The sequence below is a fragment of the Rhinopithecus roxellana genome, chromosome 3 (genome assembly GCF_007565055.1).
Source record: "Rhinopithecus roxellana isolate Shanxi Qingling chromosome 3, ASM756505v1, whole genome shotgun sequence".
Taxonomy (NCBI): Eukaryota; Metazoa; Chordata; class Mammalia; order Primates; family Cercopithecidae; genus Rhinopithecus; species Rhinopithecus roxellana.
In genome coordinates, this window is record NC_044551.1 from 119,219,873 (window position 1) to 119,243,530 (window position 23,658).

General features: G+C 37.6%; 1 protein-coding gene across 1 annotated transcript in view; it reads left to right on the forward strand.

The window, feature by feature from the left end:
• The window catches only part of FBN2 (fibrillin 2), a 275,257-nt gene extending 251,850 nt beyond the window's left edge, over window positions 1–23,407 (forward strand). The window contains exons 56-65 of the mRNA XM_010359875.2: window positions 1,338–1,463; window positions 2,786–2,992; window positions 3,978–4,103; window positions 6,785–6,907; window positions 8,082–8,198; window positions 8,784–8,912; window positions 10,612–10,731; window positions 17,619–17,850; window positions 19,390–19,561; window positions 21,479–23,407. Coding sequence (XP_010358177.1) covers window positions 1,338–1,463; window positions 2,786–2,992; window positions 3,978–4,103; window positions 6,785–6,907; window positions 8,082–8,198; window positions 8,784–8,912; window positions 10,612–10,731; window positions 17,619–17,850; window positions 19,390–19,561; window positions 21,479–21,853 — 1,727 coding nt within the window. The 3' untranslated portion in view covers window positions 21,854–23,407. The remainder of the gene's footprint in view (window positions 1–1,337; window positions 1,464–2,785; window positions 2,993–3,977; window positions 4,104–6,784; window positions 6,908–8,081; window positions 8,199–8,783; window positions 8,913–10,611; window positions 10,732–17,618; window positions 17,851–19,389; window positions 19,562–21,478) is intronic.
• The last annotated feature ends 251 nt before the right edge of the window (window positions 23,408–23,658 follow it).

Here is a 23,658-nt window from a genome sequence, read left to right on the forward strand (position 1 = left end):
TTTTTAATTAATTCAAGAGGAAGAAATAATGTAAGTGGAACAATGGTCAGCCAAGAAACCAGTAAGCCTCATTAATTTAAACAGACGCTGATGGCACACTAAAAGTCTAACAAACCAAAACTTCTAGATAACATCAACATGGCAGGTGGTTCAGGGAGAGAGCAGGGATAAGGAAATTTATGCAAAGGTGCTTACTGTGGCCCAGAGCTTTCAAAACAGATACTTCTTGGCATTGATAGAAAATTATTCATTAAGAATGTGTATTGAAGTTGTTCAGTGGTTTCCACTGTAAGAATAGAAAGAAGACTGTAACTTCCAAATATGAGTTCAGAGGGAAAAGGAGGGCATAGGAAGAGGACAATCACACAATAAATATAAAACAATATAAAATGGCAGGTGAAACTCTAAACACATCAGTAATCATGACAGACGTAAGTGGTTTAAATTGCTGGTTAAAAGATAAATGTGTTTTTTAAAATTCAGCTAGGTTCTCTTTAATAGAATTGTAGTACCAAAATTGAAATCTGAGATAGGTTGAAAATAAAAATATTCAAGGCAAATGCTAATAAAGGCAAAGTGCATGCAAATATAAGTGGCAGTAAATTTAAAAAGTGTTTAAGTATAAACATGAAAGGAGCAAATTATCAAAAAGACGTAATTGTCATGTGCTCTCTTATGCTCCTAACAACATAGCTTTGAAAAAACCTCAAATAAAATTTACAAAATATCAAAAAAGCACAAAAAGTAAGGATATAGAGAATTTTAATAAAAACAATTTTGTTGAAGTAGGTTTATTTATCACCAACCAAAAGAGCAGTATTACTTAAATTTCCTGTCCCATTAACTACCCTCACAGACCACAGTTGTTCCTGTGATTTTACTCAAAACCAATTTAGGAGCTTGTCCTTTATTCCTGGCCTGTGTGGCTTTTACTCTACTCATCATCCCTACCCAACATCCACTACCCCTCTCCCCACCCTTTCTCCAATATCACAGAAACTGAATTCTTTTCCCCAGAGTTCCCATCCTTGCCTCATGTCTCAGGGCAATTCTATCCCTTTTGGAGGCCAATTTCCAATTCTATATATTAACACCATCCCTCCTCTGCAGAGGATAAAGAAAAGAAAGAAGAAGAAAACGTTATCTTAAGAAAGAACCCACCTAGAAGGATGAAGTAAAGCTAAAAATAAATTAATATTCACACATTACCATTTTTAATCTCATCATATTAGTATTTTGGCAAAGAAGTGTTAAATAAGATATAACCCATTAGAAGATAGCTTGTAAATTATAATTTTACAGTTTTCTCATTATTCATATTGTTTGTTTTCCTAAAGATGAAAATGAATGCAGGACCAAGCCAGGAATCTGTGAAAACGGACGTTGTGTTAACATTATTGGAAGCTATAGGTGCGAGTGTAATGAAGGATTCCAGTCAAGTTCTTCAGGCACTGAGTGCCTTGGTAAGTTGACATCCAAATATATTATACTTGGTAGATAAAACATCTGTTCGTGATGTCATCACAGAAGAGCTCCACTTATATATTCTTGTCTGCTAAACAAATCCCCCAATCTCAATAATCCACATTGTTCTTCCTAAAGGTGCACAGCTATTAAAATGATATATTTGTACGTGTGTGTGTTATATGCACATCTATGTGTAATGTAAATAACAATCTTAAATAGTCTTTCTAAGATTAAGATTAATTAAGCTCTTTGGAAAATTTGGCTTCAGTAAAACTTACATCAGAGGATGACTTAATTCCCAAAGAAAATATTTGCAATATGAGGTAAGTTCTGCCACAATTAATGCAAAATAAATGCCGTATTTCAAAAATGCAGGGAAGGTTAATTTTTATATTGTGGTACAGAAAAAAATGTTTTACAAAACTTCTTTATGGGAAATACAAGTCTCAGACATTATATTGTATTTTAATGCTAAAATGCATGCATTATAAATCATTGTAGTTAATTATGGCAGCTGTAAAAAGTATGCTGTAGTAAAATTCAAGGTAAACAAAGAAATAAGAGCAGTAAACTGACTCATCACTTGATTTAGGAGTATTTCAACTATATCAGATTTTTTTCTGAACGATGTCATATGCTTCAAATTCTAAGAAATTTTTGATCAAGAAAACATTTTTTTGTTTATTATCTCCAATCTATACCTTGACAAACTTCAGTCTTTTAGGAAATAGGAAAAGTAACCTACATATAAAGTGTAATTTTCCGTTCATGTTATTGACAGTTTTGCTAGGATTGTTTATAAAACTATATTAAAGATTTAATTGACTTTTATATCTGAAAAAAATTTATATTTTTAAAAAATCTACTCAGTCCAAATGTTTGAACAGTCTCTCAGATGTAGAAAATATGAGATATCAGATTGAATAAGTACTACGCTCATAAAATATAGTCTAGAATTTGCTTTCCAGAAACTAATCCTGGCACTCATTTGCTTATTTAAAGGAAAATAATTTAATTTTATTTTCCTTTCCCTTCTATTCTACAGAAATGGTAGTTCACTATCATTTAGTTGGCAATGGATTAGAGGAAAAAATTTATCTATTTCTAAATTATAGTATCACTTTTTGTCAAATTTAATAAACTGTAGTCTGTAGTGAAAGAATATGTTATGAACTTAACTACCAGCAAAACTTTGTAATCATTAAGCTGTCTTAATTATTCCTAAGGAGGAAATTCTTGACTGCCCTGCTTAATTTGAAAGCCAGGATAATGAAATGTCAGTTCCGCATCCTTAACTCTTCCTACTTTGCCATTTCAGACAATCGACAGGGACTCTGCTTTGCAGAGGTATTGCAGACAATATGTCAGATGGCATCCAGCAGTCGCAATCTCGTCACTAAGTCAGAATGCTGCTGTGATGGTGGGCGAGGCTGGGGCCACCAGTGTGAGCTTTGCCCAATTCCTGGAACTGCCCAGTACAAAAAGATATGTCCTCATGGCCCAGGATATACAACTGATGGAAGAGGTAAGGAGTTGAGGAAATTTATTCATATAATCAACACATTAAATTTTATGAATTCAGATAAATATGAAGTAAAAGTGAAAAATTGATGCACTAAAAAGAATAGCTAAAATGTTTATACTTTGATATTTATATTTGATATGTGTTTGCATATATATGTATATAGAAAGAATAATCTTTGCTAATGCTTTAAAGATTTTAAGAGTTAATCTTCCTATCAGACCTAAGGGGTAGAATGTATTACTCCCATTTTAACAGATGAGGAAAATGAAGCACAAAGCTAAGGTAACATTAAGTAATTTTCCCAAGATCACACACTTTTTAAGGTATGGACCCAGGAATGGAACACATCTGTCTGACCCAAAGGCCATGCTTGTAGCCCCCAAACTATACTTGCCTTATTTAAATAAATATTGCTTATTTGAATGCACACAGGGACTTATTCTATCTGCAATGTCTTCACAGACTAGCAAGTCTCATAACTGATTAGTCCTTTCCATTTCTTGTACAACCGATATATTAATGTCCTAAAAAAATACGACTTTCCTCCATTTACTGTATGAACTCCTAACCTTGTGCATGACAACTTTGCTAACCAAAGCCTTTCTTCACAAAGCTTTTCTTCAGAGTCTATTCCAAATGTGAATTGAGGCCAATCCAAGGGAAATTATCACAGATTCCAAACTAGTTGGACTTTGAAGGGGTAGCTTTCTAGATTCCCCCCAGAATAATTCATGCTTAGATTACAAAACGGGTAGTCTTAAACAGGGCTTTCATCAGAGCCTTCCTTTATCTCTTCCCATCACTTGAGATTATTTTTCTGTCACATCCATGTTGCTGTTCACCTGAATGATGAACAGGTGCTCTGGTGCTATTGCGAATGTTTGCAGTTATCTTATCTCCATTTCTTAATTTCTCTTCAATTCTAACCAGTTTTACCCTTGCATATATGTTAACTCCTGATTGTTTTTGTTGTTTTGGTCCACAGATATTGATGAATGTAAGGTAATGCCAAACCTCTGCACCAATGGTCAGTGCATCAACACCATGGGCTCATTCCGATGCTTCTGCAAGGTTGGCTACACCACAGACATCAGTGGAACGTCTTGTATAGGTATGGATGGGCACCTCTATGTCTGGGGATTTGGGGGCTAATCAACTACTGTTTCCTACAAGTCACTCATTATCAGTAAGTGTCTTTATTGTGGAGCTTTGGAATATACATTTTATTAAAATGATGCCATCCTCTCGATAATGTGCTTCTTAATCACACAGCACTTGGCCTTTGTCCAATGATGTAGGATGTAGAATTGTTTACGTCATCCAAAAAAAAGTCTGTTCAATCAGGGAAACAAAAATTACAAATACGTACTTTCAACATTTTATATTTTAATTTAAAATTGAAAGTGCACATTTGTTTGTCACTCTTTGAATGAAGGAAAAGGGCTTTTTCTTATGAATATGTGTATGTTAAGAGAATGTTTTCCATGTTTCTCTTTGCTATTTTTTTGCATAAAGTATGCCAAGTAAGCATTACCTAAATAAAATTTCCAGCTGCGGAGCATTCTCAGTACAGAATCCTTCTACCATTTTACAGTTTATTTTTCTTATTCAATTTGTTATTGTCTCACTCACACCAATTTATGACCGTCATGGGGCAGAAGGGACTTAAGACTTTCGTTGAGTCTTTCCAAAGTATCGGGGGAACCCACCCCGGATAATTCAACTTGGGTTCTTTTCTGTTTCCCTAAGTGTCGGCTGGTCTGAGAAATAAAGGGAAAGAGTACAAAGAGAGGAATTTTTAAAGCTGGCTGTCTGGGGGAGACAGCACATGTTGATAGGTTCCATGATGTCCCCCAAGCCGCAAAACCAGCATGTTTTTATTAAAGATTTTCAAAAGGGGAGGGAGTGTACAAATAGGGTGTGGGTCATAGAGAGATCACATGCTTCACAAGGTAATAAAATAATTGCAAGGCAAATGGAGGCAGAGCGAGATCACAGGACTAGGGCAAAATTAAAACTGCTAATGAAGTTTCAGGCACACATTGTCATTGATAACATCTTACCAGGAGACAGGGTTTGAGAGCAGACAACCGGTCTGACCAAAATTTATTAGACGGGAATTTCCTTGTCCTAATAGGCCTGGGAGCACTACAGGAGACTGGGGCTTATTTCATCCCTTATCTGCAGTCGTAAAAGACAGATGTCCCCAGAGTGGCCATTTTAGAGACCTACCCCCAGGAACACATTCTCTTTCTCAGGGATGTTCCTTGCCAAGAAAAAGAATTCAGCAATATTTCTCCTATTTGCTTTTGAAAGAAGAGAAATATGGCTCTGTTCCGCCCAGCTCTCAGGCAGCCATACCTAATGGTTAGCTCCCTTGTTCCCTGAACATCACTGTTATCCTGTTCTTTTTTCAAGGTGCCCAGATTTCATATTGTTTAAACAATTTGTGCAGTTAATGCAATCATCACAGGGTCTTGAGGCGACATACATCCTCAGCTTATGAAGATGACAGGATGAAGAGACAGGCATAGGAAATCACAAGAGTATTGATTGCAGAAGTGATAAGTGTCCATGAGACTGCAGTAAAGACAGGCATAAGAAATTATAAAAGTATTAATTTGGGGAACTAATAAATGTCCATGAGATCTTCACAATGTATGTTCTGCCATGGCTTCAGCCGGTCCCTCTGTTTGGGGTCCCTGACTTCCCGCAACATCAAAGTATTCAACTTCATTTTTATTAAAGAAAAAAATGTTCTCCTTTATATTTTATTAGCTTACTTGATATTCTATCAAATTACCTATGTCAATAACAAATACACCTGGCATTAAAAGGTTAAGAAAACCCAGCTGACTTCTTTGAAACAGAAGAGCATGAGTAATAGAGAATAGGCCATTAATCATGAGCATTCAATATTCTGTGGGCATCAACATCATATGTTATGTGGAGGAAATGGAGATTGTCTGCTATCACTCAGAGTCTGAGTAGGAAAGAGATGGCACATTTCAAGGAGGACAATTCAAGGAGGGTCTAACAAAAGGACTGTCTATACACGTGTGAGCAGTGTATACAAAAGCCAGGAGGCATAGTGCTGTGTGCTGGAGCTGTACTACCCCTGGGCCAAAAAAAAAGAGGCAGAGGTTATTGGAACCTGAAAAAAGAAAGTTGTGCTCAGAAGAGTGCCTTGAGAGGACCTGTGACAGCTGATCCAGGGACTCAGCCAGTCTGAGCCTATCTTGCAGGGAGGGAATTGAGGAAATAAGGGCCAGATAGAAGAAGAGAGCAAGGAAGAGCCTCTGGATGGAGTCCGTAGAGCTCCGACTCCTGGGCCTGAGAGCAGGGTGGACCAGGGTGAGGACTGAATCTGAAGGGGAAAGTGGAAAGTTTCCAGCACCATATGTGATCCCACAAGATGCTTAAGGGAGCCTCCGTAAAGAGAGTTTAAGAGAACTTGTGCCACATCCATGTGTCAAACATAGAGAAACTCTTACTAAGTTTATGATTCTCAGGGTTGTAAACCAAAGTGTATTAATCTAAAGAATTTAGTAATTTTGAACCCAGACAGTTGTCTAGACATCATAATATTTACCCAAGATCTGTAGATTGATTTACAAAGTAAACCTGTATGTTACTTTAGAGAAAATCATTCTGTGCATCATTTCTTTCTGGCTATATTCCACTTTAAGTTGAAGAGGAAAAACAAAAAGAATGAAGTGAGAATATGGAAGGCAGAAAGAGTCCAGTTGTTTTTTTAACCAGTAATTTAATCTTCGCATCACTTTTACTTAGACCTTGATGAATGCTCCCAGTCCCCGAAACCATGCAACTTCATCTGCAAGAACACTGAGGGGAATTATCAGTGTTCATGTCCGAGGGGGTATGTCCTGCAAGAGGATGGAAAGACGTGCAAAGGTGAGTGAAGAGTCTCTGACAATCGTGACCCTTGTCTGTATCTTTTCTTTCAAGTGTAAGTATTAGATTATCAGGGATTATGTTATGTGCATCACCTTCATTAAAAGGTACCTTCCTAGTGGCCATGTTATTGCTCAAAGAAAAACTCTACCAATAGGCTCATTGCAGGAGGCAGAGAGGATTAAAACCCAAGTTAAAACAGTTTGCTTCTTATAGAAAACTACACAAATTTTAAAAAATAAAATGTAACAAAAATTTTGGTGTGGGAAGAGATAGAAACAAATCACTGAAACAAGATTTTTGTTGTTGCTTATCTAAGCTTTTATTTTTCTAAGCTATCTTTATTATGGGTTTACTGTGAAAAAGTGAAAATAAATAGGTAAATTTAAATTTTTTGCTTAGGTAGTATCAAAAGTAATTATTTATCGAGCTAAATTAGATCATTAAAATAGCTTCAATACTATACTCATATATTTGATTTTATAGTAAGCCTCATCAGAATGAAATTAATGGACTGCAGAAATTTTTAAAATACAGATTATTCTCAATAAAATGAGGTTTTATTTCCAACGCATATCAAAAAAATAAAATAATAACAAGCACTGCTTGGATCTGTTTAGTGAACTGATATGGGTCCGTGTTGTACATTGTTTATAAATGAGCATGACTAAAGCGTTTTTTAAGCTGTAAAATAATGAATTAGTCTTGCCTACATCTTATGTGGTACATTTATTTTTTTTTATTTTTTATTTTTTTTAATTATACTTTAAGTTCTAGGGTACATGTGCATAACGTGCAGGTTTGTTACATATGTATATTTGTGCCATGTTGGTGTGCTGCACCCATCAACTCGTCAGCACCCATCAATTCATCATTTAAATCATGTATAACTCCCCAATGCAATCCCTCCCCCCTCCCCCCTCCCCATGATAGGCCCCAGTCTTATGTTATATATTGCCTTATTTGCCCTATCATCCTAGCCCATAATATTTATTCTGCTTAAATATGTAAAAAGAAACTGTTTTCCATACACCTGTGGAAATCTACGAAGCTTCCAGCAAAAATGTAGACAAAATGCTTCTAATGGAGCATGTGCATCTCCTGTGACTTCACAAGAAAGGAAACATAGCCAGATAATCTACTGTGGTTTTCATTGGCTTCTCTCTAATTTCAGACCTTGATGAATGTCAAACCAAACAGCATAACTGCCAGTTCCTCTGTGTCAACACCCTGGGGGGGTTTACCTGTAAATGTCCACCTGGTTTCACACAGCATCACACTGCTTGTATCGGTAAGACAAAATTACAAATGGGAAATTTTACAAACTTCCAGTAAATACATAAAAATTGTATTTAAAATTATAAACAGAAGAATGTCCTGGTGCTTATATTCATAACCAATACCCCATAATGAGTGGTCTAAAGAAGTTGCTCATAATATAGATATTTTCAAGAACAATATCCAAAGGGGGAAAAAAAGGCCTTTGTAGTCCAAGCACAAGGCACAGTAGCCATATTTCAAGCAGCGCCTTTATATCACATTCTCAATATAACCATGGTGTTCAGACAAAGTATGATTGAAGGCTCCCTGTAATTTAGAACATGTTAACAAACACACTGAGCTTTTATTTTAGAAGACACATGTTAAGGAACTTTCCGTCAGTGTGCCCTCAATTACCTCAAAATATGCTCTCATCTCAAACCTCTTGAAATACACTGTTTCTTACCACTTTTGTGTTTAATATGATATAAATTTTCCTAAAATGCCATTTTTACATCATGAAACTTAGGTTTTCATACATTGCTTTTTACTTCACATGAAATTTAAGACGTCATAATTGGAAAGTTTGACGCTCTGCTTCTTGATGCTTTGCCAGACAACAACGAATGTGGGTCTCAGCCTTCGCTTTGTGGAGCGAAGGGAATCTGTCAAAACACTCCAGGCAGTTTCAGCTGCGAATGCCAAAGAGGGTTCTCCCTTGATGCCACCGGACTGAACTGTGAAGGTTAGTTGATTTGCTCAAAAAGTCTTAGTCTATTAACAGTAAACCATATATATTTTTAACTTCCAAGACACTCAATGAGAAATTGGGATAATCTCAAAAAAAAGAAAAAAAAAAGTATTGAACAAAATAGGACCCAGCAACTGATTCCTGGTCATAAATTTCTATGTATCACTTTGGGGACAGAGGGAAACTTAGATGCAGTGAAACAAAAATTCTGTGATTACGAATTGACTTTTAAAGTGACTGTTGACTAATCATGGATCTGATAAAGAATTGAGTTGAAAAAGAATTCTGTGCCTAATATGGTTTGCAGTAGTGTACAAGCATACCAGAAAAATAATAATAGTTGACCTTTGTTCCATGATTCTTAAATGTATAAGAATTAAATATCAAAAGAATCTGTCATCATAGAGAATTGAACAAATGTACTGAACATGCTAGGGTGAAATGATGGCTGTTTCTATTTTTTATGGCTCAAGCTCCTGCTTCACTCCTTCACTTTCCTACAGTGGACCTTGGTCTCCTCTTCCTGTAAAATCCAAGGGAACATTTAAGTGGGAACAAAATAAGAACATGCTTGCAGTTAAGAAAATTTCATATAGTACTTCACTATATTGCAAGTGCTAGTGTATGACAAGAAAAATGTATTAGGATTAGTGTCTTATAAAACACCCATGCCAGGATCATGAGACTGTATTTATTTCCCTTACATTCTTAGATCGTATTGCAATTTATAGTTTTCTTGATTTTAATCACCCTTTTAACATTAACTATTCTTAGAAATATATGATTTGGATCTCTAGAAATATATTTAAAGTATTTAATTTGCTCTCTATAAGTCTTGTGGGACTTTTGTATGTATCTCATTTTCAGCAAAGAAAAATTCAGTGTTTAAAATGTCAGTTTTAATATTTTATCTTTCAAATCATTGACACATTGAAAGTATTCTGAACCTACAGCTGTTTGCCACATGCGAGTTCAGCCTGTGACCATCCCCATAAGATACCATTTATTAATTATCCATGTAAATTTGTTACACACCTCAGACATGCCAATTTTATTTTACTCTTTATGGATAGATTTCAAAGATTCAGTTGTCATTCCAAAAAAGCATGCATAAATAAACAAATTATTCCACATGTATAATACACCACATCTTGTCTAAAAATAACATATTTAAATACTTAAGAGGGATTTGCATCTAATTAATCTTGAATGGTAATAAAAATTTTTACTTGCAATATAATTATACTTTTTAGGTATCTCTGTAATGCTTCTATCCTCCCCAAAATGAGGATTATATCTTAGTCACTTTCAAACTTACTGGAATATGCAATGCAAATACATTTATATATATGTGATTTACCAAATAAATCATACCATATGCAGTTAATTAGTTCAAAAAGCACACCATTTGTAGTTGCTGTGGTTGACTTGCTGAAATTGAGATGTTACTTAGAGCACTGACGTGCCATGGTCTGGTGGAGAGCAGAAGAATGAGGTGGTCTCTTATCTCAGAACTGTTCCTCCTACCACCACTGACTGATAATCATGTGACCTGGAAAAATGACAGACTCTCTGTGTGTCATGTCTTGTGTGTTTGTTCCCATGATAACAGTTACCCCAGGTTTCGCTGGGAGTGCATTTAAAAATAGTAGAAGAAAGTGACATGAACGTTTTGCCGGGCTTGTTTTTGCAGATGTTGATGAATGTGATGGGAACCACAGGTGCCAACACGGCTGCCAGAACATCCTGGGTGGCTACAGGTGTGGCTGCCCCCAAGGCTACATCCAGCACTACCAGTGGAATCAGTGTGTCGGTGAGTGCACTTTTCTTCCTGAAAGTATCTCTGAATAAGATGAACAAATTGTGAGGGTTGAGGTTTCAGTATAGCCTTTGAATTTTAGACTTTAAAACCAGGCCTTAAGACTGATGCATGGGGACTCATTCTGCTAGTGTGTATGTTTGAAAATATCTACAATAAAAAGTTTGTTTTTAAGTACATAAACGTTAACTAGAGGTTTCTTTATTTTAAATTTCTGCTAATTTTAAGTTTCTGAAGATGATGTTAAGAATCACCATCTTTGTTTGCCAAGGTCAGCCACTTTTTTGTCTGTAATTTGATATCTTTAGATTTCCCATCCATTCCCCTCATACGAATCTAAAGGAATTCACGTCAACTTAATGAGGACAGTCCGTGTGTACTCTCCTGTCACATAGATGTAATAAAGGATGGGAAGTGTTTTAAGGTCAAAAAAGTACCTACTTATAGCAAATGCTGTTGGCAACTCTAGACAGAAGTGTTTGTAAAATAAAATACATGGGCTCTCAGCTCTGTTCCTTGCATTGATAATAGTCACTGAAATTCTCCTTTTAAGGAGCGATTGATCAAAGAGAACATTATTCTCTACTTGAATAGCCAGCTGACTTACTTAGCATATGCCTAATTTCTTTGCTCCATTTGAATGCCCTTCACAGACCCTCCAACCAACACATTTTGACGCTAGATGCTGGCATACCCGAGCAGAAAGGGGCACTGGGGTCCTGCAGAGAAATACCAGGGTGCTTCCTGTTTCTGTGTAGTAATTAAAATTACTTCCCAGGTTATTCACATATTGAATTATTGTGATCCACTAGATAAATTAGTCTTATTGTATCATTTGTGGTCTTCTCAAAAGAAATTTCTAATGACAGCTTAGTGAATTAAGAACAAAAAATTCAAGATAAATTTCAATGGAGAGAAAACCATGCCAGGTCAAAGACAGACGCTTTACCACACCACGAATATACACTCATAGGAGGAAATGCAAAAACCAATAAGTGATCAAAAGTTAAAGACAAGACAGTTTCAAAAAATTATTAAAATTACCAATTAGGCAGTCAATCAAAATAACTGTATAAATTTAATTCACTCTTTTTCCTCTTCATAGAAAAAAGAATGTTGCAGAACTCCTTATCCCTAGATGTATTGATTCATAAACAAAGGCAAAGTCTTTAGAATATCAGGAACAGTATTTTTTACATAGCTATTAAAATAATGTAAAACATTCTGTAGGTTGCCTATTCACTCTGATGATAGTTTATTTTGCTGTGCAGAAGCTCTTTAGTTTAATTAGATCCCAGTTGTCAATTCTGGCTTTGTTGCAATTGCTTTTGATGTTTTCATCATGAAGTCTTTGCCCATGCCTATGTCCTGAATGGTATTGCCAAGGTTTTCTTCTGGGAATTTTTTTTTTTTTTTTAAGACAGAATCTCGCCCTGTTGCCCAGGCTGGAATGCAGTGGCATGATCTCAGCTCACTACAGCCTCCGCCTCCCAGCGTTCAAGTGATTTTCCTGCCTCAGCCTCCTGAGTAGCTGGGATTACAGGAGTCTGCCACAATTCCTGGCTAATTTTTTGTATTTTTAGTAGAGATGGGGTTTCACCACGTTGGCCAGGCTGGTCTTGAACTCCTGACCTCAGGTGATCCACCCGCCTGAGCCTCCCAAAGTGCTGGGATTACAAGCATGAGCCCAGCCTCATGCCCGGCCTCTTCTAGACTTTTTATGGTTTGGGGTTTTACTTTAAGCCTTTAATCCATATTGAGTTAATTTTTGTATAAGGTGTAAGGAAGGGGTCCAGTTTTAGTTTTCTGCATATGGCTAGCCAGCTTTCCCAGCACCATTTACTGAATAGGAGATCCTTTCCCCATTGTTTGTTTTTGTCAGGTTTGTCAAAGATCAGATGGTTGTACATGTGTAGTTTTACTTCTGAGGTCTCTGTTCCTGTGCCATTGGTCTATATGTCTGCTTTGGTACCACTACCGTGCTGTTTTGGTTACTTTAGTGTTATTGTATACTTTGAATCTATCTGGTCCTGAGCTTTTTTTTGGTTGTTAGGCTGTTCATTACTGCCTCAAAGTTAGAACTTGTTATTGGTCTATTCGGGGATTCGACTTCTTCCTGGTTTAGTCTTGAGAGGGCGTATGTGTCTGGGAAATTATCCATTTCTTCTAGATTTCCTAGTTTATTTGCATAGAGATGTTTATAATATTCTCTGATGGGTAGTCTGTATTTCAGTGGGATCAGTGGTGATATCCCCTTTATCATTTTTTTATTGTGTCTATTTGATTCTTCTCTGTTCTTTATTAGTCTGGCTAGTGGTCTATTTTGTTAGTTTTTTCAAAAAGCCAGCTCCTGTATTCATTGATTTTTTGGAGGGTTTTCCATGTCTCTGTATCTTTCAATTCTGTTCTTAGTTATTTCTTGTCTTCTGTTAGCTTTTGGATTAGCTTGCTCTTGCTTCTCTAGCTCTTTTAATTATGATGTTAGGGTGTTGACTTGAGATCTTTCTAGCCTTCTGATGTGGGCATTTAGTGCTATAAATTTCCCCTAAACACTACTTTAGCTGTGACCCAGAGATTCTGGTACATTGTCTGTTTGTTCTCATTGGTTTCAAAGAACTAAAGAGCTTCTACACAGCAAAAGAACTATCATCAGAGTGAACAGGCAACCTATAGAATGGAAGCAAATGTTTACAATCTACCCATCTGACACAGGTCTAATATCTAATATCAGAATCTGCAAGGAACTTTCTGACACAGGTCTAATATCCAGAATCTGCAAGGAACTTAAACACATTTGTGAGAAAAGTACCAACAACCCCATCAAAAAGTGGGCAAAGGATATGAACAGACACTTCTCAAAAAAGGACATTTATGTGGCCAACAAACATGTGAAAAAAGCTCAACATCACGGATTATTAGAGAAATGCAAATCAAAACCACAATGAGATACCATCTCATGCCAGTCAGAATGGCAATTATTAAAAAGTCAAGAAACAATAGATGATGGTGAGGCTGTGGAGAAACAGGAAAACTTTTATACTGTTGGTGGGAATGGAAATTAGTTCAACCATTGTTGAAGACAGTATGGTGATTCCTCAAGGATCTAGAACCAGAAATATCATTTGACTCAGCAATCCCATTACTGGGTATATACCTACAGGAATATAAATCATTCTACTATGAAGACACATGCACATGTATGTCTATTGCAGCACTATTTACAATAGCAAAGTCTTGGAACCAACTGAAATGCCCATCCATGATAGACTGGATAAAGAAAATGTGGTACATATACACCATGGAATACTATGCAGCCATAAAACGGAATGAGAGTATGTCCTTTGCAGGGACATGGATGAATCTGGAATCTGGAAGCCATCATCCTCAGCAAACTAACACAGGAACAGAAAAACAAACACCACATGTTCTCACTCATAAGTGGGAGTTAAACCGTGAGAACACATAGACACAGGGAAAGGAAGGGAATAAACACATGGCGGGGCCTTTTAGGGGGTGGGGGGCAAGGGGAGGGAACCTAGAGGATGGGTCAATAGGTGCAGCACAGCACCATGGCACACTTACAGCTATGTAACCAACCTGTACATTCTGCACGTGTATCCCGGAACTTAAAGTAAAATTTAAATAAATAAATAAAATAATTATATAAAACAATTTTATTATATTGTAGTGTTTACAAAATATGAAGCCCACCACTTTAGTAAATACCATGGACTTCTTGGTTAATTCCATAGACCTTAATCCAAAAGAATGATTCTCTAGTATTTCATATTGTGACAGCTTAAACAGAATTTTTTTTAAGGAGAACATCAGTAGAAATAGGAACATGCATGGAGTGCCAATTTAATTTCAAAGTTTTTCAGTTTCCTGAAGTTTTTGTTTCTAAACATGTAGCACAAAACTAGCTGCACAGGTTTCTACTAAATGTGGAAGTTCTGTTTAAAATAGTCTGACTTAAAATCAAGATGGTGTGGTGTATCCCAATTCCCCTTTATGAAATCCTGGGGTGGGCACTTTGACAAGGTAGTCACCCCCAGAGCAGTTCGCACTGGAGTCCAGCCAGAAGCCTGTTTGCCTTCTAATCAGGAGAAACTCCATGAGCAGAGGAATAAATGGTTTCAAAGATGAGTCTAAAACTAAAAATACATGAGCAGATATCCCTAATTGCAGGTATTAATTTGTAAGCTTGTTCTACTAAAATGGGTACCTCTAAGCAGCAGGTGCCTGTGTACGACACATCAGGGATTTATTTCAACAGATTCTAGATTCTTCTGGGCAGCGTTGAGGAATCCAGCTTGTCTCTGATAAAATTGCTGACTTTCTTCCCTTGAATTCCAGTAACGCCATTGGATTTTTAACTCAAATATATGGCAGAAATAGGGTGAAATACCCCTTCAGGAAACTAATAAAAGCAACAAGTTAGCAAAAGAAAAAGAATTAGTATAAAACACAAATTAAAAAGCCACAAACATTTTTTATCTGTCACTACTTGTGTGAATATCTTCAGCCATTCATGTGATTGATGGGGGAATACAGAAGGAAGCATTTCAGACAGATTTCCTCAGGGCTCCTTGTCAGTGGTCAACACTGTTAGTCAATGCATCAGATAGTTTAAACCAGCAAAATTGTAAACCTATTATGTTACTAAACCTACCACCAGTTGGAGAAGAATGAAAGTTCTTTGAAAGTGTTAATGCTGAAAAAAGCTTTCAATTCAAACTAACACTTCAGGGAGTTTCCTGCCAGTTGTCACAGAGAATTTACAACATTCTGGTAGATAGAGTGTACAGATGTAGGGAACATTCTCAACTATTTATAAGCATTAGAGTTATTCCAATACAATTATTCAGAATTTGAAATATGTAAATATTAACATTTGCATATGAAGAAAAATTATGTCTTCAAATATGAAGACTTTGTGTTTTAGTATTAGTAACTTCCAGTTGCTTCTATAGCCTGTTCACAATAATTCATGCATAGTTTAATGAGGCTTGAATCAGTTCAAAGTATATGTCAGACAGGAATATATTTATTTAAGTCTATAAATTTTAATCATGATACACATTTATAGAATATAAATATGAGATATCATGGTGCTTGCAAAAATGTTACATATTTTTAAATATTCTTGTGATATGTTTAAATGTAATTTATTCAGTTAATTATTTTTGCCTGGTAATTTTTCTTCCTAACATAATATCTAATGGTATATTCATGGCAGGATCATTTTATTAAATTGTAATCTAATTTAGATTCCCTGTTAGGAGAGAAACACTGCATAGGAATGTCAGATCTAATTATAAAAGCAGACGAGCCTTTGTGGCAGAATTCCAAGTCTCTTGTATATAGAAGTAAAATAGCAGTTATAGTTACATCATATGTAGCCAAGCTACTGAGAATTTATTTATTGTATCTGCATTCTTCCCCTGCCATAAAGGCTAAGAATTTTCACATATTAGATAATCAGCATCTTTTATATTGAGTGATTAAGAAACCTACATTTAGTGGTCTCCTTTAATTCTGAGACTATCAGAATCATGATACAAAAATGTACCTAATAACATCTACCCTTTGAGTAACTTCTGTCCTGTACTTAACGAAGTTTAATTTCCTGTCTGGGAGGCCTCTTCACTGAGAGCCTGTGTGCATCCTCCAGATCTCACTAAGCTGCTGCAGATCCCTCGCTTCCCCACTAGGTCTTGTGTCCTCCGCGCACGCCTACTTGCACATGGGCCTGTTTCCCTACGTGGGCTGAAATATATGCTTGTCACATATTAGGTAAACAGACACTCTTTGCTCCACATGGAGTCATAAGAATTGAAAGAATTCCATGGAACAGATGTGATTTGTTCCCAGGGTGAAATTTGGATTATAAAAAAAGCCCAAAGAAGTCAAGCCGCGTGCTGTGTATCAACCAGACAGTTAAGGCAAAATTATAATCTCTGAAGTTGAAAGCATAATCAGACTTTGATTTTGTAAAAATGATAATAGCAACTGAAAGCATAACCTATAATTATCCAACTACCAGGTATTTATAGTATAGTGTTAGTCATTAAGCGAGTAAAAGCTATGTGCTGGCTGATAGCTGGATGCAAACCTGCCTCAGAAGGCGCAGTCTGCACCCAGTGGGTTCTCAAGCATTTTAAACTGAACTAGTTGTTAGTTCAATTGATTTAATTAAATAGTGTTGATTTCCATTGTTTTCATTTAGGGTTTATGCATTTTTTTTTTTTTTTTTTTTTTTTTTTTATGCTTTCGCCTCCTATATAATGAAGGTCTGGGGAATTGCTGGGGGAATGGATACAAATACTTACAGGGATTTTAAACAATCGATATATCATAAACTTCTCCCTTTTAAAGTGTACAGGTAAATGGGTTTGTAGATTCTCACAAAGGTACGCAGTCGTTGATACTACCAGTTTCAGAACATTCTCATCACCTCCAAAAGAAACACGGTGTCCAAGAGCGGTCATTTCCCGTTTCTCCCCCACCGACAGGCCCTGGCAACTCATTTTCTCTCTATCTCTAAGGATCTGCCTGAGATATAGGCTTTTGAAGTAACCTTCTGTTAAGAGAATAGAAGAGTTATTCACTAGGCAAACTGCAAATATCTGTCCCCAAGGGCTGCAGACATATTTAGAAACAGTACAAACAGAAAAGAACAAAGCAAGGGTTTTTTAAAGCCACAATTTAGGGGAATTATTTTCATTAATATGCTTTGCAAATCAGTTGTCAGAATAAAATAAAATACCGTGTTAGAGTTATTTCTGCCATAAAATCACAGGCACTTGAGACTCCAGACTTGTTCACGTTTTGCTCTTGCCGGCTTCCCCGTGTAAGAGTTTCTTTCTCCGTTTCACTAGATGAGAATGAATGCTCCAATCCCAATGCCTGTGGCTCTGCTTCCTGCTACAATACCCTGGGGAGTTACAAGTGCGCCTGCCCGTCAGGTTTCTCCTTCGACCAGTTCTCCAGTGCCTGCCACGACGTGAATGAGTGCTCATCCTCCAAGAACCCCTGCAATTACGGCTGCTCCAACACGGAGGGGGGCTACCTCTGTGGCTGCCCCCCTGGGTACTACCGAGTGGGACAAGGGTAAGGCGGCCTTCAGCCTCACCACCCAAGGAATACATGGTTCCTGAGTGAGTTCAGGCCACCCACCGCTGCAGGGAAGAGTACAGTGTCTAAAAGCCAAGCCGCAGAAGCATTGATTAGAGCTCTTAGGGTATGCAGATAAACACCAAGAAAGCACACACGGACTCTGCTCAGGGTATAGGATTACTTCCTTTGCGATGAGCATAAAACTTGAATTTGTATGTAAATATCACTCTTTGCTCCTGTTATTAAGGGCCTGAATTGATTCAATCTGACCCAAGGCCAGAGACAAGCAGACGTTTAAAAATCCCGCTCACATGTTGCCATGGATACCTGGGCTGTGAGGTGGAAGTGGAAATGGCCTTGCCACAGGTTCTTCTACAGTTTCTGGAAGGTGCTAGCACAGTGATCACTGAGGAAGGAGTTTGTCCCTTTCTTTGCTCGTGTGGATTTTCTGTTGCCCAGAGAGAGGATGGTGCCTAGTTTGATGTGGTGCCACCCAGCACAGGCCCGGCCCACAAGACAGGCTTCCCTCCAACTAGGCACACTGTCTCAAGTTCCATGGGCTGTGGCCTAGGTGCTGGCCATTTGCATCCTTCCAGGAAGGCCGTGGTGCTCAGTAACAAAGAAGATGGGCATTTAGAGGTCAGTCCAGGTTGCCTTCTTTGAAAGGAGCATTGTGCAAGGCAGGGACTGAAAGGAATGGACCAAGTCTGTCCAACAATAGTGTATTGTCGTACACTATTGTATGACACTTAAAACATACACTTAAAACAAAAGGCTTGGTCTAGACAAAGGTCATTTAGAGCCAATTCATTGACTCACTAACCAAAATACAAGTTCAGAAATCTCAGTTTTTAAAGCAGGGAGCTTTGTTGTAAGCAGCAAATACAGGCTTCAGGCCCCTGAAACAATGGAACCTCTCTTAGTGTTCTCTTTGGAAATTCATACCTTGCTTTTACCTTCTGGAGTTAATTATGCTCAGTACTTCAGTCTAATTAGGATTGAAAATTGGGGAAGCACGGGGTTCACCCTCAGAAGAATTTCTGTGTCAAAATAAGGGAAAATTTCATCTATTGTGTGTTAAAGAATTATAGGGGATGGTGGCTAATCCCTGTAATCCCAGTATTTTGGGAGTCTGAGGTAGGAGGATCGCTTGAAGGCAGAAGTTGGAGACCAGCCAGGGCAACATAGCAAGACCCTATCTCAACAAAACATTAAAATTTAAAAAAATTAGTTGGATGTGGTGGTATGTGCCTATCGTCCCTGCTAATTTGGAGACTGAGGCAGGAGGAGCTCTTGAGCCCAGAAGTTCGAGGCTGCAGTGAGCAAGATCGTGCCACTCTACTCCAACTTGGGGGACAGAGCAAGACCTTGTCTCTAAAAGAAAAAGAGTTGCAAAGAGTATTAGGGTTTTATGTTTTTGAGTTTAGAGTTTGCTCTTTTGGTTTCATGTTTCTGAAGAATCTGCTCTACCACTGGAAAACTATGGTCAAAGTCAGTGATAAAATCTAACAATACTTTGCTTTTTGCAAATAGCCACTGTGTCTCAGGAATGGGATTTAACAAGGGGCAGTACCTGTCACTGGATACAGAGGTCGATGAGGAAAATGCTCTGTCCCCAGAAGCATGCTACGAGTGCAAAATCAATGGCTATTCTAAGAAAGACAGCAGGCAGAAGAGAAGTATTCATGAACCTGATCCCACTGCTGTGAGTACATCCCACTTTGTGTTGCCACAAAATTTTATCCATATGGAGTCATGTAAACAGTGCAGTTCATGTCGTTTTCAGCCTCATTCAAGTTAATCATACCTTGAATTTAATGGATAAATTAATGGACCCAGTATGGAAAAGACAAGTACATTAAAATGATTGGATTATTAGATCAAAACACAAAGCTTGGGAGAAAAGACTTTAAGATTCACAGTTCCAGAGCATTTTCTTTTGTTGTAGTTTTTGATTTATGCAGGAGGGTATGTCCATCTAGGAAAGAGCTATTTTTGCATGATTCAAAAAATGAAATTATTTTTAATTTGTTCAGTTCTGTTTTATAAATGCATAGCATACAAGACTGATTTTAATTTTCACTAGGGAAACTAAGTAGGTCTCATATTCTTTGATTTATTTATAAGACAGCTGTTCCTGCATTAAAAACTTTTGTCTTCCAAATCACTTGTATTCTTTAAGGAACTGAAGTTGGAAATGGCCTGCCTCTGATATTTCCTTTCCCTAATGGCATTTCAGCAGTGTTTAAAGGGGTGGGCTGCAAACTACCTGGTTTTGAACATAATTCCCTGGCCCTCCCTATCTATTACCTCTGTTACATAGGGTGTGTTTATTTAACTTCTCTCAGCCTCAGTTTTTTCACCTGTAAAATGGGACTAATACTTACCTCTGAAGGCTGATGGAAGGGTTAATTGAATTGAAACACGTGAACTGCCTGGAACAATGCCTGACATATATAACCCACGTGTTCAGTTCCTGTCAATGATGAATATCTCATATCTAGAGATCTTGGTGATTTTCCCAAAGATCTGGGACAGCATGAGGTCATCACTCACCACTCTTTGCAGTTAATATGACTGAGAAATTACCCCACCAAAAAACCTAATCAACAACTAGCTGGCTGTGTGAATTGGACAACTTGCTTCAGTTTTATGGGCTTCAGAAACTTTGTCTATATGACCTGACTTCTCTAGCCAAAAAGTTTATGATGCTATTTTATAATAATAAATAAGCCAGTGTTACATTTACCATAAGTAGACTAAGATACCCAACTGATGTTTAAGTATGACAGTTGAGATATTCATCAAGTTCCCAAACTACAAATCCAGAAGTTCTGCTTATAAACTTTCCCATTGGGGTACTAGGATATAATCCTGCCTGAACACTGATGGGCACTTCTGGGTCACCATTGCCAAGTTCTTACTTAGCAGGTACCCAATCAAAGCACTGTGGTTTTTATCCTATCTTACTTAAATATCATTTGTACCCCTCCCAACCCTCTGAGCAAAAGTCAGACTTGGTTTATCTGGACCCTGCCCCACTGGCTTTTACCAAAGATGCTGGTTGGAACTGGAGCCCTGAGAAGTCTGCAGATCACTCACTCTGTGTACCTCTGGTAGCTCCCAGTAAACTCACTCATCATTCACTTACCTTACAAATCAAAGCCCAGCCTTCAGCCAGAAGAGTCCCCTGGGCGCAGTCCCTGCTGATGCTCAACAGTAGTACTTCTCATTTTGACTTCAGAAAAAAAAAGAAAAATCATTACCTAAATTTTCTTTTATAAAAATTATTAATTAGCACAATATTTCATAAACTCATCAAAAAATCTTGAAATGTGAACACTCTGTAGGCCCAGTCCTATAACTTTAATTACCTCGTTAAGGCTGAGTGAGAAGTCATAAAGATTTACAGGGCATTCTCGATGGAATTGGCCTTTTCTTCCAACTGACAAAAATGTACAATAGCCTCTTTCACAGCCACTGCTGGTAAGGAGAGTGCAGAAAGCGGGAGTGGGAAGCCACAGCCTGTCCTTGTGACCAAAACCCCTGCAGCTGATCTTTTTCTAGTCCTCTGCTTGTGCTGTAGAAGCTCGTTCCAAATCATTTCCTGCTCTTCCTCCAGGTTGGACAGATCAGCCTAGAGAGTGTCGACATGGACAGCCCCGTCAACATGAAGTTCAACCTCTCCCGCCTCGGCTCTAAGGAACACATCCTGGAACTAAGGCCTGCCATCCAGCCCCTCAACAACCACATCCGTTATGTCATCTCTCAAGGGAATGATGATGGCATCTTCCGCATCCACCAAAGAAATGGGCTCAGCTACTTGCACACGGCCAAGAAGCAGCTCATGCCCGGCGCATACACACTGGAAATCACTAGCGTCCCTCTCTATAAGAAGAAGGAGCTTAAGAAACTGGAAGAGAGCAATGAGGATGACTACCTCCTAGGGGAGCTTGGGGAGGCTCTCAGAATGAGGCTGCAGATTCAGCTCTATTAACCCTTCACAGACTTGGGCCCAGGCTCAAATCCTAGCACAGCCAGTCTGCAGAAGCATTTGAAAAGTCAAGGACTGATTTTAAAGAGGAAAAATAATAATAACTCTGTTTCTGTCCTCCCTGTCTTAGACTTTGAATGTTGACCCTCACAGGGAGGGATAATTTAGACTCTGGTATGGCCAAAGATTTGAGCACAAAGGCAACCGTGGTTACTGTATTTTTTATATAACTTCATTTTAAAATATATTAAAAGAAACCTAAATGTTCAAGATATCAGCATATGGCACTAAATGCACAAAAATAATGTGAGCTTTTTTTTTTTTTTTTCCTGTTAGCAGTCTATAACACTTTGGGTATTTTGCTATAGTTGCTAAATAAAAAAATATAGATGTTTATTTATTTTTAATGCAGTAATATATGGAGAAATGAACAAACTATGTAAACGAAAAGGGAAACTCACTTGTTTTTCTTTAGATTTATAAATTTGAGCTATTTCTTTTAGAGGGGCTTTTTAAAAATCCAATAGATACAAGAGATGTTTCCTTTGGTTTTCTGCCAGTCATCCAGCTGATACACACCTGATGATTTTAAAGAAAGCCACACAGAGCTGAATGGGCAGTGTAATCAATAATTTAAAAGACATGAATGTCATTAGATCCTTTATAACGTAGATCGAAGCCAAAGCAGCTCATTTGTGACAACATTTCACATCACCAGACACACCAGGCAACGGAAGATGAAGCACAACCACTGTAGCAAAATACCTTGACTGCTTGTGAGACCATTAGCATTGCAGGCCAAACCGTACTGTATTTCCTTCTCATAACCTCAAGGAACCACATGTGCTACCCACAACACCTCATTCTTACCCAGGGTGCGCTGCGTACTCATGGTACTGTAGGCAGCTGAAGAACCGCCGTTCCTTTGAAAGGGAACACCTGGCGTTCTGTAGTGTTGCGTGCTGTCTTAGACAATGGTGCATTTATTATGTTCAAGTTATTTCAGGATTGCCATATGTGCAAACAAATCATGCAATGCAGCCAAGGAATATATGTTGTTGTTGTTTTAAACCCATTTTTTTTTTTTAGAATTTTCATTAATACTGTAGTTATACACCATATGCCTCATTTTATAGCCTATTGTGTATGAAAGATGTTTGTACAATGAATTGATGTTTAGTTTGCTTTAGTCATTTAAAAAGATATTGTACCAGGATGTGCTATTAAGAGTACGTACCCATTATTCTTCTCAACCCAAGAACCCGTTCCCCTGGACCAGTGACCAAACCTCATATGTGAAATGGCCAAAGCACAGGCAGACTCCCAGTTGTTCCTCTCAAACCTGTGCTGACCAAAGATGAGTAACCAGTCATACCCAGTGTTTTGAGGTTCTATTGTTTCTTTTAAAAAAAAAAAAACTAAAAAATAAAAGGAACAGTGTAAATTTGTAATCAAGAGTTTGTGAGGAAAAGCTTATGGTTTTTGGTTTTGTTTGTTTTTGTAGGTCTATGTATCAAATATGACACTTTTCTTGCAATAAAGCTTATTTTGGGGTAATTTTCTGGCTGAAAATTTTATGAGACCACAATCCCTGTTGTATTTGTGGAAGGGGCTGGGAGCTTTGCCTGTGGGAACCTGTATTAAAGTAACAGACAGAGAGCCAGACACACAGGAAAATAAAGGAATGCTGGCAAATCTGTGAAGCAAAGTCAACGTGTGTTCAACTGATGATTTTGATTTGAAATTACATTCAAATAGAAGGACATAAAGTCATTTACTTCTGCATAAATTCTAAACTTCCTGGGACC